Genomic DNA, 15267 nt, shown 5'->3' with positions numbered 1-15267 from the left:
GACTTAAAAGTTGCTCTGTTTTTCTTTTAAACCTTTAACAAGGAAAAATCACCCGAACAATTTAGCCGATTGGTACGAACACTTCCTCCTCTTGGAGACAGTTCCCTGAAGCCTGCATCTGTTGTCATCAGTAATACTGTCCCATTTGGTGTACCCACTGCAAACCTTCTAAACTCAGAGGCAGCTAAGACAAATAAAGACTATGAATCTGCTGTAGACTATGGAACAGGTGACCATCTTTTTCCATTGTGTTCTTAGAAATATTATCTTGAACTTTATGAACCATGAGAATCCTTACAGCTACAATAAAAATTACTGCTAGGAACTCAGCCCAATATATATATATATGTAGAAATTAGATGCATGCAGATAGATATGACAGACAAAGGAACTGTAACATAAAAGATCTGAGAATCACCTTTACCAGAATTTTGGGAAAGGAACATGTTTCAGTTTCTAGATTGGGTTGAATATTGTAATGATGATAATAAAGATTTATCCTTTTGTTTCATCCTACCTTATTAGTATATGAATTTGCAGGCTTTCTTTTTCATACTAAAATATTTCTTATGGTCTGTTCCCTTTTAAAGCCGATGAGAAAGAGGAGAGTGAGGATGAAGAGGAGAGTTCAGCAGATGATGATGCAAGTGAGGGCAGAAACCTCGGGGACACCACAGATGTCTTAAATATGGTGAGCTATCTACCTTTGATTATATAGCTTACACAAAATTGTAAGACTGCTTTTCTATAGTGTGGTTGTTGTACAACATTAAATATCTCCCCTGCCCTACAGGCTTCCACTGTTATCATAAGGTACCTGTGGCACCTCTTAATACCCGAGGAAAGCATTTCATTGTCCTTGATTTCTCTTGACTGGGGACCTGACCCTGTCTTCTTGTTTCTCCATCAGAACCACCATTCTTTCATCTGCTAAATCCTATTTTTATCGGAATATTGAAAAAAATTAAGAAGTACCATATAGTCTGATTTATTAAACTTGTTCTAGGTGTTGTGTACATTCTCCATGGTTTGTATTATATATGTGCTTAGAACTGTGTTGGTGGTTTTTCTGATTACTCTCTGATTCTTGACCCACTTTATTAATCAACAAAATTATGATAGAACTGGGTCTTCTACAAAAATGTCTGTCATTTAATGTCTACAGAGGCCTGATTTCAGGTTTCTGGGGGCTCTGTACAGAAAGTACATGGGTCCTTCCTCCTTGATCACCCTCCCACACACCCTGCTTGCACTGCCTTCCCATCCACCAGCTTATGCTTCTCCCCCATCCACATATCCTTCCTCTGTTAGCTCTCAAGCCCTCTCACTGCCTGACTGCATGCCTTCCCACACTTCTGGCTTCATGTGCTGCCAGCGTGTCAGAGGAAGGGAGATCGAGAAGTGCACAGCAGTGGCACAGATGAGCGAGGCCACCCCCCCCCCCAAATGCCTTTCCCACATTTGAAGAAAGGCATACAGGTGGGAGAAGGGCATGAAAGTGCTTTTGACTTAAGGCAACCCTAGGAATTAATGATCTTCAGAACATCCTATCCTTGCCTAGCCTTGCTTAGATCTTGCGAAATGAGGGCCGTGACTTCCTTTATTGAGTCAGCCCATCTCAGGTTGATACATCTTATTTTTATATTTGGGGCAGTTTGAAGAAATAGCAAGAAACAAATTGATCTACATGGAAACATACAACATGTTCACTGGTGGTAGTCCAGGATGCTGTTCAGAATATAGAATTTCTTCAGTATATAGTATGCTCCTATAACAGTATTTCCCATTTCTATATACTTAACACTGAATTTGGAATCATGAAGGAAATGATGATGGGTGGTATTTGTTTAGAAGGTAATACCACTGACAATACCATTGACTCTATCTCCATCCTTGCATTCTGTGTTCTCATTCAGGACTTGAGCCAAGAGGGAAGGTGGGATATAAATATTTTAATAAATAAAACAAATTTCTGCAGTGGAACTCTTTTCATGTTGCACGCTTAGGCCATTTACAGCAACACCACAGTTATTTATTTATTTATTTTATTGATTTCTATCCTGCCCATTCCGGCCTAGGCTGGCTCAGGGCGGTTTCCAACAAGATAAAACTTCATAATACGTAAAACACATTCATCACAATTAATACTAATTTGATGAACCATACAATGATATAAACATGTTAAAATCAACAATATTAAAATGCTAGAAATTCCAATATTCGGTCATTCTATTGGTCCGCTTCCATTATGGGGAAGAGAGAGGATTGACCGGGCAATAGTCTCGGGGACCTCCTGCTCAGGGCTTCCACCATACTATCAGTTGTTATTTATTTATTTATTTATTATTACATTTCTACCTCGCCCTCCCTGCAAGCGGGCTCAGTCATTAGTAGTGATGGTGGTGATGGTAGCAGTGGTGGCGGCTCCAAAAGCCTGGTGGAAGAGCTCCATCTTGCAGCCCCTGTGGAACTGTAAAAGGTTCCTCTGGGAGCTTATTCCACCAGAGTGGAGCCGCCACGGAAAAGGCCCTGGCCCTAGTTGCCAATCTGGCCTCCTTGATACTCAGGAGGACCAGTCGGTTCTGGGTCCCTGAACACAGTGCTCTCTGGGGCATATATGGGGAAAGGCGGTCCCTCAGGTATGTCGGACCCTGGCCATAAAGGGCTTTATAGGTAAGAACCAGCACCTTGAAGTGAATCTGGTATGCTATAGGCAGCCAGTGCAATGCTTTTAGCACAGGCTGGATGTGCTCCCATATTGGGAGTCCCATCACCAGCCTGGCCGCGGTGTTTTGGACCAGCTGCAGCTTCCAGATTTGCACCAAGGGCAGCCCCATGTAGAGGGCATTACAGTAATCCAGTCTCAAGGTGACCATCGCATGGATCATTGTTGCCAAGTTGCCACTGTTGCCAAGTCGAGGTGGCCATCGCATGGATCACTGTTGCCAAGTTGCCAAGGCCAGCTGCCTTATCAGCCGAAGGTGGTAAAAGGCCAACTTGGCAGTGGCTGCAACCTGGGCCTCCATTGTTAGGGAGGCATCCAGGAGCACCCCCAAACTCCTAACCTCCGGCGCTGGCACCAATGGCGCCCCATCGAAGGTTGGGAGTGGGGTCCCTACCCCTGGACCACCGCGACTCAAGCACAGGACCTCCGTCTTTGTCAGATTCAATTTCATCCAGCTCAGCCTAAGCCAACCAGCCACGGCCTGTAACGCCCAATCTAGGACTTCCGGTTTGGAGTCGGACTGGCCATCCAGCAACAAATAAAGCTGGGTGTCATCCGCATACTGATGACAACCCAGTCAATATCTCCGGGCAATCTGGGCAAGAGGGCGCATATAGATGTTATAAAGCATCGGGGACAACACCGCCCCTTGTGGCACTCCACATTCCAGTGGGTGCCTCTGGGACAGCTGATTCCCCAGCACCACTCTTTGTCCCCGACTTTGGAGAAAGGGAGCAAGCCACTGCAAGGCTAGTCCCTGGATTCCAATGTCGGCGAGGCGGTGGGTCAGTAGCTTATGGTCGACCGTGTCAAACGCGGCCGACAGATCTAACAACAACAGCACTGCCGATCCGCCCTGATCCAGATGCCTTCGGCTCTCCTGTGCACCCTAGAGGTATCTGTGGTGTATTCAAGTTAATGAAAAACTGTGCTTGTACTCAATCATTGAAACACCATGTAAAGCTTCATCCTGGGCAAGGATCCTAATCTTGCAATCCCTATTGGTAGCCCAGGAAGAGCCGACCAATCACCTACCATCAAGTTCCCTGAGAGGGAACGTCTGTGATTGGACATTATTCTTACATTCCTATTGGTTGTTATGTACAGTAAGGCGTGGCTACATTAGCCCCGCAGAGTTTAAAAGAAGCCCAGCTGCAATGCAAATCTGTTCTGGTTGTTCTGATCTGGTTGCGTTCATTAAAGCTGAATCACTTGCTGAAATCACTCTCTGGCTCTTTGTTAAGTAGTCGACTTAACAGTATCTTTAGGCAGAACCAGTTAAATTTTGTGCAACACCATTTAATTAAAATAAACAACCCCATGTTATAATTGTACAGCAGAATTCTGGCATTATGAAGGCTTAGTATGTTGGTTTATTGAAGGTTTTGCTCCACTAAAATGAATGACAGAGGTGGTTTGTAATAATCTCTGGTTTTGCAAGCTGGTAGTTCATTTCTTATGTAGATCCATTACTATTGTATACTAGACTACAGAACTCCTATATCTGAAAACATTTTGTGCTTTCTTATCTGTGAGCACTGGTAAAGAAAATCCAGTTGAGGGGAACAGACAGTGTGTAGACAGTGTTGATCACAAGGCTTAATAATTTGCTCTTAGATATATTCAAGATTACATTACAAAAAGAGTGTTTGCTGTGTGGGGGGTTGTATCTTGTGATGATAAAAAAAGAACAATCACATTTTGTCGGGAGTAATATGTGGTCAATAATTTATACATTTGTTTCTTCAGAGCCACTTGTATACATTAAAATCAGTATCCTGATTTTTCCCTCTGACTTTAATACGTTGAGCACATGATTATTTCCTTATATTACTAAATTAGTCTACTATGGTTCTATTGGGGACTTCCTGATACAGTATTTAAGTGATTTGAAAAATATTCAATTTAATTTTTGGGCTAATGTAAATGGTTCTCTTGTGAGCCTAAGTAATTTTGAAGTATTCTGAGATCATCCATTGAATGGATCCAGGTAGGCTTCTGAGTAGTCCTGCTTAGTGTTGCTTTCACATGAAAGTAAATTAAATATTATTTTGTTATCAAATTGCTTTTGTTGACCACTCTCATTGAAACTTTTTCAGACCCATGTGATGAAACTGGATCCCAGTGACCAGTCGCTACAGTTAACACCAGTTCAAAAACAAAAGGTATTATCAATTTATAAACATTATTTTTGGAAAAGGATTGCCTGTTTTCTGTAGGTAAAAACATTGACTTGAAATAGTCTATAAGTTAGCCAGTTTTATAAACAGCTGAATTCTAATCGTGTTTTCAGTAATAGTTGATAATAGTAGATGGGTTGACTCAATAAAACTATATGCAGTGCTGTGTCAACAGTGTGATGTTGCTTCCAAGATGAACCCGGAAATGACATCATGCTGCTTTATGATTCAGTGCAAATGCTATGGTAAATCATAGAGTTTCTGCTGAATCCTAGCGTGGTGTGACATCACTTAGAGCAGGGGTGTCGAATTCATTTGTTATGAGAGACCTTGTTGGGCTGGGCCATGTGTGTCATAAAATGCAATGCCAGGTAGCGGAGATATAAACTTCATAAAGGACACAAACAGAAAGATTTTTTTTTTACTTAAAATAAAAACATGCTTAAAACACTAGCTCTGTAAGCTGTAAACCTACTTTTGATTTATTGACATTCACCACGGAAATCTCATGCTCAGTGTTCTGAGTCTAGGACCCAGGTTAAAACATGAAATGGCTGAGTGATTAAGAGAGTCTGGCGAAGCAAGCTATAATGCAGCAGCAGAACTGGAAGCAGGAGATGGCCAGTTCCACTGCGGACCTGATTGAAGTCCTTCGGGGGCCTGATACGGCCCCCGGGCTGCATGTTTGACACCCCTGACTTAGAGGTTTGTCCTGAAAATGTTGTCAGCACAACAGCACCCATTCATGCCTTCCCCCAGTCTCTTTCCAGGTACCAGCCATCAGCTAGAAGCCCTATCTGTTCCTCTCTGGACTTTTGATTCAGGCACTGTGCTTATGGCATTTTCACACACACTCTTACTTAAGAAAATGTTACATTAACTATTATTTTTAAGATGCCACTTGTACTAAAAAATGAAATTAAAATCGAGACAATTAACTATAATTAGTCCTTCCACAGAGCTAGTATTTTCTAGTGCTTCATTAAGTTTTTATTGGTTCTAGTTCTCCTCTGTGTTAGATACTGAAATCATGATTCTGTAAAATAGTATTTGGAAGTGGACCACCCTGACTTGATGTAGCAATAACAAAAATAGCTTGTGCTCTAAAGACACGCTGGGATATCTCCTTGCACATTCTGGTCAATTATGAAATTCTTTCCTGTTTTCTATAATAAAGTAAACATAGGACAAAACAGGAGATTCCCTATAAATAAATGGTGCTGTGCATTATACAGTTATAAAACTCTAGGGAGAAATGCTGTTAGCACCATTTTGTTTGGGAATCACATGATTAACAAGTACTAGCCATGTCTAAGTGGTACTCCATGTTCAGAGGGGCACTGCTTATGGAAGTGATATTGCATTCATGCCATGCTTTTGCTACTATGAAATCAGTGGGACCTTAAGAGAAAGTATTTTGGACACAACTCAGTCAAAGTTATGCAAAATTTTAAATATTTAAACATTTTAAAAGGGGTAATATTATTAGCTCTCCTGCCAACCTAGCAGTTTGAAAGCAAGAAATTGCAAGTAGATAAATAGGTACCACTTTGGTGGGAAGATAACAGTGTTCCATACACCTTGGTGTTTAGTCATGCCGGCCACATGACCACAGAAATGTCTTCAGACAGCGCTGGCTCTTCGGCTTTGAAATGGAGATGAGCACCACAACCCTAGAATCGGACTCGACTGGCTTTCGAGCAAGGGAACCTTTACCTTTTACCTTAATATTATTAGCTCACAACTAAAATTATGTATTTGCCATGAATGCTTATCCGATTATCATGAACTTCTGCTTATTGCAAGGACTTGCCCATGTGCCTCAGTGAAGAGGGAAGGAATGTGTGCACAGTACTGTTTTCTCTACTGAAATATGAGTGGGCAAGCTCTCTGTATGTATTAGATGTGTGTGTGTATTAAGACAGTGCAATACATAAAATGAATGTAAATATTAAATATATACTATACGTTGGGAGTTACTGAATGTTAATGTATGTATTCTAATAGGAATGTATTTAGTAAGGCAAAGAAAGTGTAGTCTTTTACATTTTACATTTCCTTCAAGTAGTCTACATTTAAGCTATACCACAATAATGTCAAGCTATCCATCTTAACTTTTCATATTCTGATTTGTTTACTTTCTTCCCATGTGCTGTCATTTTGTTTTTAATGCTATCCTTTCTTTCTTTTTCTTTTGCTTCTGATATGGAATAGAAGAAAAATAAAAATGTGAAACTGAACGTTTATGGAACTGTAGGGTTGAAAGAGTCTGATCTTACCCAAGTTCAGGAACATTTGGCATCAGGTGATGCATCACCCCAGGTGGAGCCTGTGCATCCAAGTTTATTTAGAAAAGAAGAAAAGAGCTGTTATGATGCTTTTATAAGGAGGATTAAGGCTGGTAAGAAAAATGCCAAAAGTAAATCAGAACAGGCTGTTAATGTTAGTGGACTGCAGTTTGACACTCAGCTGACTATTAAAGATGAATTTAAACTAGGAAAAGTGGATAAAAATTCCAGTCCATGTCAACAAGGAATGCCAGCAAGAGGTACTGTTGACAAATTGGAGCAATTATCTGTGGATCTTGAGAAAAATAAAGCAGATGCTACAGTAATAAAATCTGACAAAGATGGGAAGATATATGTACAAGGTAAAGAAAGCAGTGAAGAACGGAGAGAATTAAAAAACAAGGAAAAATTTATGAAACAAATAGCAGTAACTTTGTCGTCTTCTTCAAGTGAGGAAGCAAATAACGGCTCAGCAAACTATCTTCATCAAATGAACCAGTACAACTATGACAAAATGAGAAAAAGAGAAATGGATGTAGAAAATAGAAATATAAAATGGAAAGAAGAGCAAAATGGCTGTAAAGTGAGGAAGAGTCTTGAAGACATCAGTATGAAAGGCCAGAGTGAAGACAAGACAAACATACCTGATGCATCAGATAAGGATGCCCAAGTAGAAGGAGAGAATATAGAAAATGAGGGAAAGACTGAAAAAAGTAAAAATGAGAAAGTTGATAGTGAAGTAGAATCTGGAGATGAGGAAAGTGAATATGAGATTGGTAAAGAAAATAAAGAAGATGCTGTAATAGCCTTTGATAAAACTGATGAAGGTGAAAAAGATGAGTTGCAATATGAAGTTAAAAATGAGCATGGCCTGAAGGGAAGTGACATAAGAAGTACTGAGAGAAGTGACATAAGAGATGAGGTACAAGAAGAGGAGGCACAATTTGTAGATGAGAGGCAAAAGGAAGATAAAACTGAGAATACAGAAGAGAATGAATTTCTGGAAGTAGTTCAGGAAGAACAAGAGAAGAATAGATGGGTTGAAGAGAAAGACGAGGAAAGTAAGAGTGACAAAGAAGAGAAAGAAAAGGATGAAGACAAGAGTAATGAGCAGAGGAAGGAAGAAGATGAAGGAAGGGAAAATGATGAAGGAGAAGGAGAAAAGGATGACGAGGGGGAGGGGGAAGAAGGGGAAGAAACGGAAGGGGATGCAGAGGAGGAGGAGGAGGAAGGAGAAGAAAAGGAAATTATGGAAGAAGAGGAGGGGGAGGGAGATTATGATGAAGATGGGGAGGAAGAAGAAGGAAAGGAAGATGAAGAAGGAAGGGAAGATGAAGAAGAAGGGGAAGATGAAGAAGAAGGGGAAGATGAAGAAGAGACTGATGATAAAACGGAAGTGGGAGAAGAAGAGCAGAATGAAGAGGCTGAGGAAGAAGCGGAGGAGGAGGAAGAGAAGGAAGCGGAGGAGGAGGAAGAGAAGGAAGCGGGGGAGGAGGAAGAGGAAGACGAAGAAATAGAAGAGGAAGAGGAGGAGGCGGAGAAAGAAGAGGAGGAAGAGGAAGAAGAGGAGGAGGAGGAGGAGGAAGAAGAGGAGGAGGAGGAGCAGGAGGAAGAGGAGGAGGAGGAGAGGGAAGTGGAGGAGGAGGAGGAAGAAGAAGATGAGGAGGAGGGGGAAGTGGAGGAGGAAGAGGAAGAAGAAGAGGAGAAAGACCAAAGGGAAGAGGAAGAAAATGAGTATGAAGAGGGGGGGGAAGTAGGAAGGAAAACCAAATGTCATAAATATCAAGAAAGGAAAAGAAGTGAAAAAGAGCTAACACGTCATAAAATCAAAAGTTCAAAACAGAGTGTAATGTCAAAACAGCATGTTAATGGGCTACAACATTCCCAACAATTTTGGAACAATGTTTTACCTCATTACTTGACACTAAAGTAACACCAAAGACTGATGGTTATTTGGAATGTTTTGTTCCAGAAACTATTCTTCTGTGCCAATATTTATATTTTAAATTTTTAAATCTGAAATTTTGATTATTATTTTATTAAATAAAACACAAATAGCCACAGATGGGTAGCCGTGTTTGTCTGTAGCAGTAGAAAAGAGCAAGAACCCAGTAGCACCTTAAAGACAAACACAATTTGTGGCAGGGTATGAGCTTTTGTGAGTCACTACTCACTTCTTCAGAAAGCTCATACCTTGCCACAAATTTTGTTAGTCTTTAAGATGCTAATGGCCTCTTCGTGTTTTCTACTACATAGCCACAGTGAGATTTCAGGGGGATGCCTTAAAGTACACCTTGCAAAAGCACAGTATAGGCAGTACTACAGTAGTACATATTTGCCACTAAGAGATGCATGCCATGTTCTCTTGTGAAAATCCAAGTGATGTGATTTGCAAGGCTATCCACTCTACTGTTTATGTCTCTTTATAGACTAGTACAATTGCAGTATTATTTGTATGGTCACCAAAGCAGTTTTAGTGCAGTGTTAAGCACTTCTTAATAGTGAGGGTGTTTTTCATCCTAGTGAGTGCCTTTTATAGCAAAAAATTGCTGTGGTTTGGTTATGAGCTAAAGAGCACAAGGCTTGAAGCCAACTTTCAATTTTATTTTAAGGTGAGGCTTTTCAGTGTTTCAAAAGCACGTGCCTGTTCTGACATATAAACATAAGCATATGTGTGCAGCTTCTATTGCATTGCCTTTGGCTTATACTCAGGGTAGCTCATCTGCAGCTTTTTAAACTCCACAAAACAGTGAGGAGCTGTGCGGGGGGGGTGGGGGTCAGGCCCAGTTTCCCTACCTTACTGCAATCCCCCAACCTGTATGGCTTTTCGTCCATGCAGGTCCTACAAATTCAGGCTACTGGGGAAGGAGAACGCAAAGAAATCTGCACCTGTTGCACTGGCTGTTGGTTGAATAAAGCCTATTACAGAGTAAGATGTAACCGTGTTACATCTTTTGTATTCAGTAGATAACAGAGGTAAAAAAGGATTCCTCAAAGGACAAAACGTCTTACTCCAATTTATTCCACACACCATCATTAATGATATGACTTCTATTTTCCAAATGTACTCATACTCACTAAATACTTCAGTCAATGTAATATATTCAGTGTGCCTTATATTAATATTCCAAACAAAAATCTAAAATACAGTGCACTTTTTAAAAATAAAAACACCATATGCCATATGTTTTACATATGGTTGCAGATGTATGGCTCTATTTGTACATTTGGGACATTTTTTGTTGTTACACCCCTGTTTTGACCAAGAGTTTTATTTCTGAACTGTTTTTAAAGAGTGAAACATGCCATTGCATTTTTTTCCCCATCCATGTGAAGGATGGACTCCTTCTTGACCCCAGTAATCTTATGGAAATAGATGATCCTCCCCATCTCTTCTGGACTAGGATTATCATTGAAGTACTGCACCCTGCATAGGAAGAACTAACGGATTTTATGAATCTTTACATCCCCTTTACAACAGGGTTCATGGCAAAACAAAAATGTCCATGTCACTGCATAATGTGTGACTCTCACTTGCAATGTAATGTAGTAATAGAGGAGATACAAGACTAGGACTCATGCTTCTCACTCAGCCCACAGTTACCATTGGTGAGAGAAGAGAACTGTAAAAGGGAACAAAAAAAAAGTCACCTCCTTGCCTATTTGGAGCCCATTGTGGGCTCACACGTACAAAGGAAGTCTGTCTTTAGAAAGCTTCTTTTTCCAGTCACAAAGACTAAGAAGAAGAAGAAGAGAAGAGATTGAATTTATACCCTGCCCTTCACTACCCAAAGGTGTCTCAGAGTGGCTTACAAACTCCTTTCCCTTCCCCTCCCCACAACAGACACCCTGTGAGCTAGGTGGGGCTGAGAGAGCTCTGACAGAAACTGCTCTTTTTTCAAGAACAGCTCTTATCAGAAATACAGCTTGCCCAAGGTTATCCAGCAAGGTGCAAGTGGAGGAGTGGGGAATCAAACCCAGTTCTCCCAGATTAGAGTTCGCGCACTTAACCACTACACCAAACTGACTAAGTATACTTATTCTTAACTAAGACTCAATACCAAATATTAGATAAATACACATTACTGCATTGGATAATAAATTCCATGTCAAACTATGATCAGGGCAGAGCTGGTGTCCTTACTTTGATTACATGAGTGTCTTCATACCCCCCAAAATACACAATCTTTTTTTTAAAAAATCACAATATCACTATAAATTGACTTTTGTAGTGTTTACAAATGCTGCAGTGCAGTCTCTATCTCACACTGTACTGTGCCTTGAACAATCTTTGAAATGTGAGTTGAATTATCGAATGGTAATTCTTGATGTGGACATGATTTATTATAGCATTTCCAAGACGGGTTGGGTTAACGTTAAGACATGAGGTTGGATCCATACTGAACTGTCAATTTCCACCAATTCCACCTTCCTGCAACAGACCCCCTCCTCTTGTCCTTCCTCAGGATCCTCTTTATCTTATTCATTGTGAAATCAGGCTCAGATTCATCCCCTCTCCCTGTATGAGAATGAAGGAAGTAAAAGTAATTAATATTGCCAAATATACTATTTATATTTAATACGCTTAGTAAAAAGAAGAAAGTAGATGCGTCAGTGTAAACTACACTGACTACAGGGACAAACCCAATGTCTTATTGGGAGTCTTGAAGAATACAGTATGATTTCTATTTCATTGTGGCTTCTATCCAGATTTTCGAACAGAAACTGGCCTGGTTGCCCTTTGACAATGTCTGCCAGTGGCTGAACATGGGCAATGTATCCCTTTTCATTCTTCTTGATCAATCAGTTATGTTCAGTACCATCAACTATAGTATCCTTCTAGACTTCCTGCCTGGGTAATGGTGACTCCAGTCCTTCCTGGAGTTGGTCTCCGAAGGTGGTGCTCTGCCTTGTGGCCTGCTGAAAGGTTCCATTCTGTCCTCTGTTTCATTTTAACATTTATATGAACCTGTTCAGGAAGGTCATCTAAAGAATGTGTGCTTTGTTGTTCTCATTATGCAGACTGTGCCTAGCTCTCTCCCTCTTTGCTTCTTAATCTTGGGGAAGCAATGGAAATCCTGAATATTTGAAATAAGTGATAGACTGGATGGGGTTGAACAAGCTGAAACTTAATCCAGACAAGGAGGAGATGTTCCTAGCTAGAAGAACGACTGAACTGGGGTGTGTTGTGCCTTGGTAGAATGGAGCTGTTCAAGGTGAGGTTGCTCCCGAGTGCCCAGTTAGTGGCTGTAGCCAGGTTTAAATAGATTCATTTGGTTTGCCAGCTTTTCCCCCTTCTTAGGGAGGAGCAATCTGGCTATGGTTACTCATGCCCTAGTGACATCCAAGTTAGACTACCTTAATGCAGATTATGTGGGGCAGTCACAATTTGAAAACTGCTGCTGGATAGTTGGTGGGGGCAAACCTACAGGACCATATTGCTCCTATTTTGTTCACATTACACTGGTTGCCAGTTCGTTTCCAGATCCAGTTCAAAGAACTGATGGTTACTTTTTAAAGCCCTGAATCAGGGTTCTCCACTGTGGTGCCTGTGGGTGCCATGAACCCTGCCAACAGTTTTCCTGCTGCCCATTAAGTGTTTTCAGAAAGTAGGTGGGGCCCGGTGGAGCTCCTACCCAGCAAGGCTTCTGATTGACTATCAGACCTTTGATTGGCTGTGGAAATTAAAAGAATATTGCTTTGGTGACAGCTGCTACCACAGTGTTGGTTTCATTCTCTCACTCCTTCGCAGTGTATTTTTAAAAATTAATCCTCTTGTCCCCCTGCACTTGGGCTTCCTCAGTATGTGTGTTTGTGTGAGAGTATGTGGCTCCACCTCCCACAGCAGCTGTTTTGCAGTTGCACCCATGCCCTGCATCAAAACTCCAGAGGCGCTCATAGGCTCAACAAATGATCTCCCCCCCCCCGTATATTCCCCCACGAGCACTGTGATCGGGGAATCTCCATCTACTAGAAGTCCCAGGTCCCCGAGGAGTGAAGCTGGCACAAACCAGGGCTAGGGTGTTTTCGGTGGCGGCTCCCCCCTGGTGGAACGAGCTCCCGGAGGAGATCTGGGCCCTGCGGGACCTGGTGCAGTTCCGCAGGGCCTGCAAGACGGAGCTTTCCCGCCAGGCCTTTGGGGGGGAGCCCCCACCGCCACTAGTCCACCAGTGAGATTCCAACCATCTACCCCATATGGTAGGGGTAGATGTCGCCCAACAGAGCCAGGGAATCACCTCTCCTGGCGCTCATGCTATGAAGAACTTGGCCGCCAGTGTGGGATATCGCGCATCTTGGTTTTTATGTAAATTATCAGAGCACCATATTTTATGTAGGATACATTATTTTATTATGCTGTTTTGTTTGTATGCATATTTTAGCCTCGGCATGGCCGTCTGTTAGCCGCCCTGAGCTGTTAGATAGGGCGGGATATAAATCCCAAACATAAATAAATAAATAAATCTGGAACCGCAGGATTACCTCTTCCCATGTAGGGCTGCCTGGGCTATGTTGTCATCATTGGGGGGGGGGTCTTTTCTGTGTGCCCTTCATACTCAAAGTGCAGTGGGTGGCCACTAGAGAAGATACAGGGCCTTCTAGTTAGCAGCACTGTGGTTATGGAATTCCCTCCCACAGGAATCTCTTTGTTGGTCTTTTGTCATGAGCTGAAAATGTTCGGATGGCATTTGTATATACTTTCCCCCCCAATTAACTATTTTCTGTGTAACGTCTGTGGGGTTTTAGGAAAGTATTCAAGAAGCTCTTAAAACTTTCTCATGGTGTATGTCTTTTTAACGAGATGCTGCGTTGCTGTAATTTTATTATGGTTCTGTATGGTTTGTATGGTATTTAAATTTACTCTCTTAGATTGCTTTAACCCACTTTGAGGATTTGTGCTTGGGTGGAAAGGCAGGCTGCTGTGATTTTTGTATCACGACAGGGTCAAGTGAGGAGACCACTGAGTCTGCTAAAGTCTAGAGCTGGGAGAACTGCTGGGATCTGGAGTTGAGGGAGCATACGTCTGTAAATGGAGAATGCTGCTGGAAATTTCCTTACAGACGCTGCTTCTTCTCCCCACATAACAGGCCAAACTATTCTTTATACTAAGTTAGAATAGTACTTTGTGGGTTCTAAAGAGGCAGCTCTCAGAAAAACATAGATGGGCATGAGTATGTTCACATGTACCTGTATGTGTTACAAACATACTGCTTATAGCAGACTTGGGGATAAAGGATTAACATTCTGTGGCTCTTAATAAATATTTGGCATGGGCTGCCAACTGCTTTGTGAAAATGAGTAGAGCCTGCATGGTAGCCTCAATCCCAATTGCATAAGATTGGAATTCAATGCTAACAATTGCTAAAAGATTAGCAATTGGACAGGATGTGGGTCTTCATATTTTAGCAATGATATTGTGCTCATAGCAGGCCATTGAATAACAAACAACTCTGATTTGTCTTCTAGTTTTACTTCCTGCTGACACTTTTATGCACAAATCCTCCTGGACTGAACATTTTTAGTTGACTTTCTGTTTCAATCAGAATTTTTAAACAAGCTTTTCATTCTAGACAGCACAGCATTCTTCCACCTCTGCTTCATAACTGCAGACAGTGAAAAAATTTACACATAAATGGAACTTATGTTTTTATTAATACAGCATGTGATTACTCATTGGCAGATATTTAAGATTTTAAAAGTACATTGTTTTTCAGTGTGATTGCTAATTAAATTCAGAACAAATATAACAGTAACAGAGCATCTTATTAACTTGCTACTTTCTCACTGCCTCCAACAAAAGCTTCTTAAAACGATTAACTGATTAAAGTAATGGATCCCTGGGACATGGGAAATCAGTACCATGATTGTTTCCCCTTATACACCACGTTGGTCCTGTCCTAAAACTTCACCACATGAGCTCACCAACATCTATATATCTAATACGGAAGTCCCCCCGTGTGTGCGTGCGGATGCTTAAATCCGCGCATCGGAGGGACCTGGGGGGGGGGAGATGTTTCTGCGCACGTGAGGCGGTCCCCACGTGTGCACAAAAATCCTAAATCCTGGGGGGGGGGAA

The 15267-nt window shown here is 41.5% G+C and overlaps 1 protein-coding gene across 1 annotated transcript in view; it reads left to right on the top strand.

The window, feature by feature from the left end:
* Positions 1 to 15267, top strand: part of RPGR (retinitis pigmentosa GTPase regulator) — a 62918-nt gene that overhangs the window by 25471 nt on the left and 22180 nt on the right. The window contains exons 11-13 of the mRNA XM_015418100.1: positions 43 to 229; positions 591 to 691; positions 4825 to 4890. Coding sequence (XP_015273586.1) covers positions 43 to 229; positions 591 to 691; positions 4825 to 4890 — 354 coding nt within the window. The remainder of the gene's footprint in view (positions 1 to 42; positions 230 to 590; positions 692 to 4824; positions 4891 to 15267) is intronic.

Source organism: Gekko japonicus, unplaced genomic scaffold, assembly GCF_001447785.1.
Source record: "Gekko japonicus isolate JY-2015 unplaced genomic scaffold, Gekko_japonicus_V1.1 scaffold1437, whole genome shotgun sequence".
Taxonomy (NCBI): Eukaryota; Metazoa; Chordata; class Lepidosauria; order Squamata; family Gekkonidae; genus Gekko; species Gekko japonicus.
This window is presented reverse-complemented; position numbering and strand designations above follow the sequence as displayed.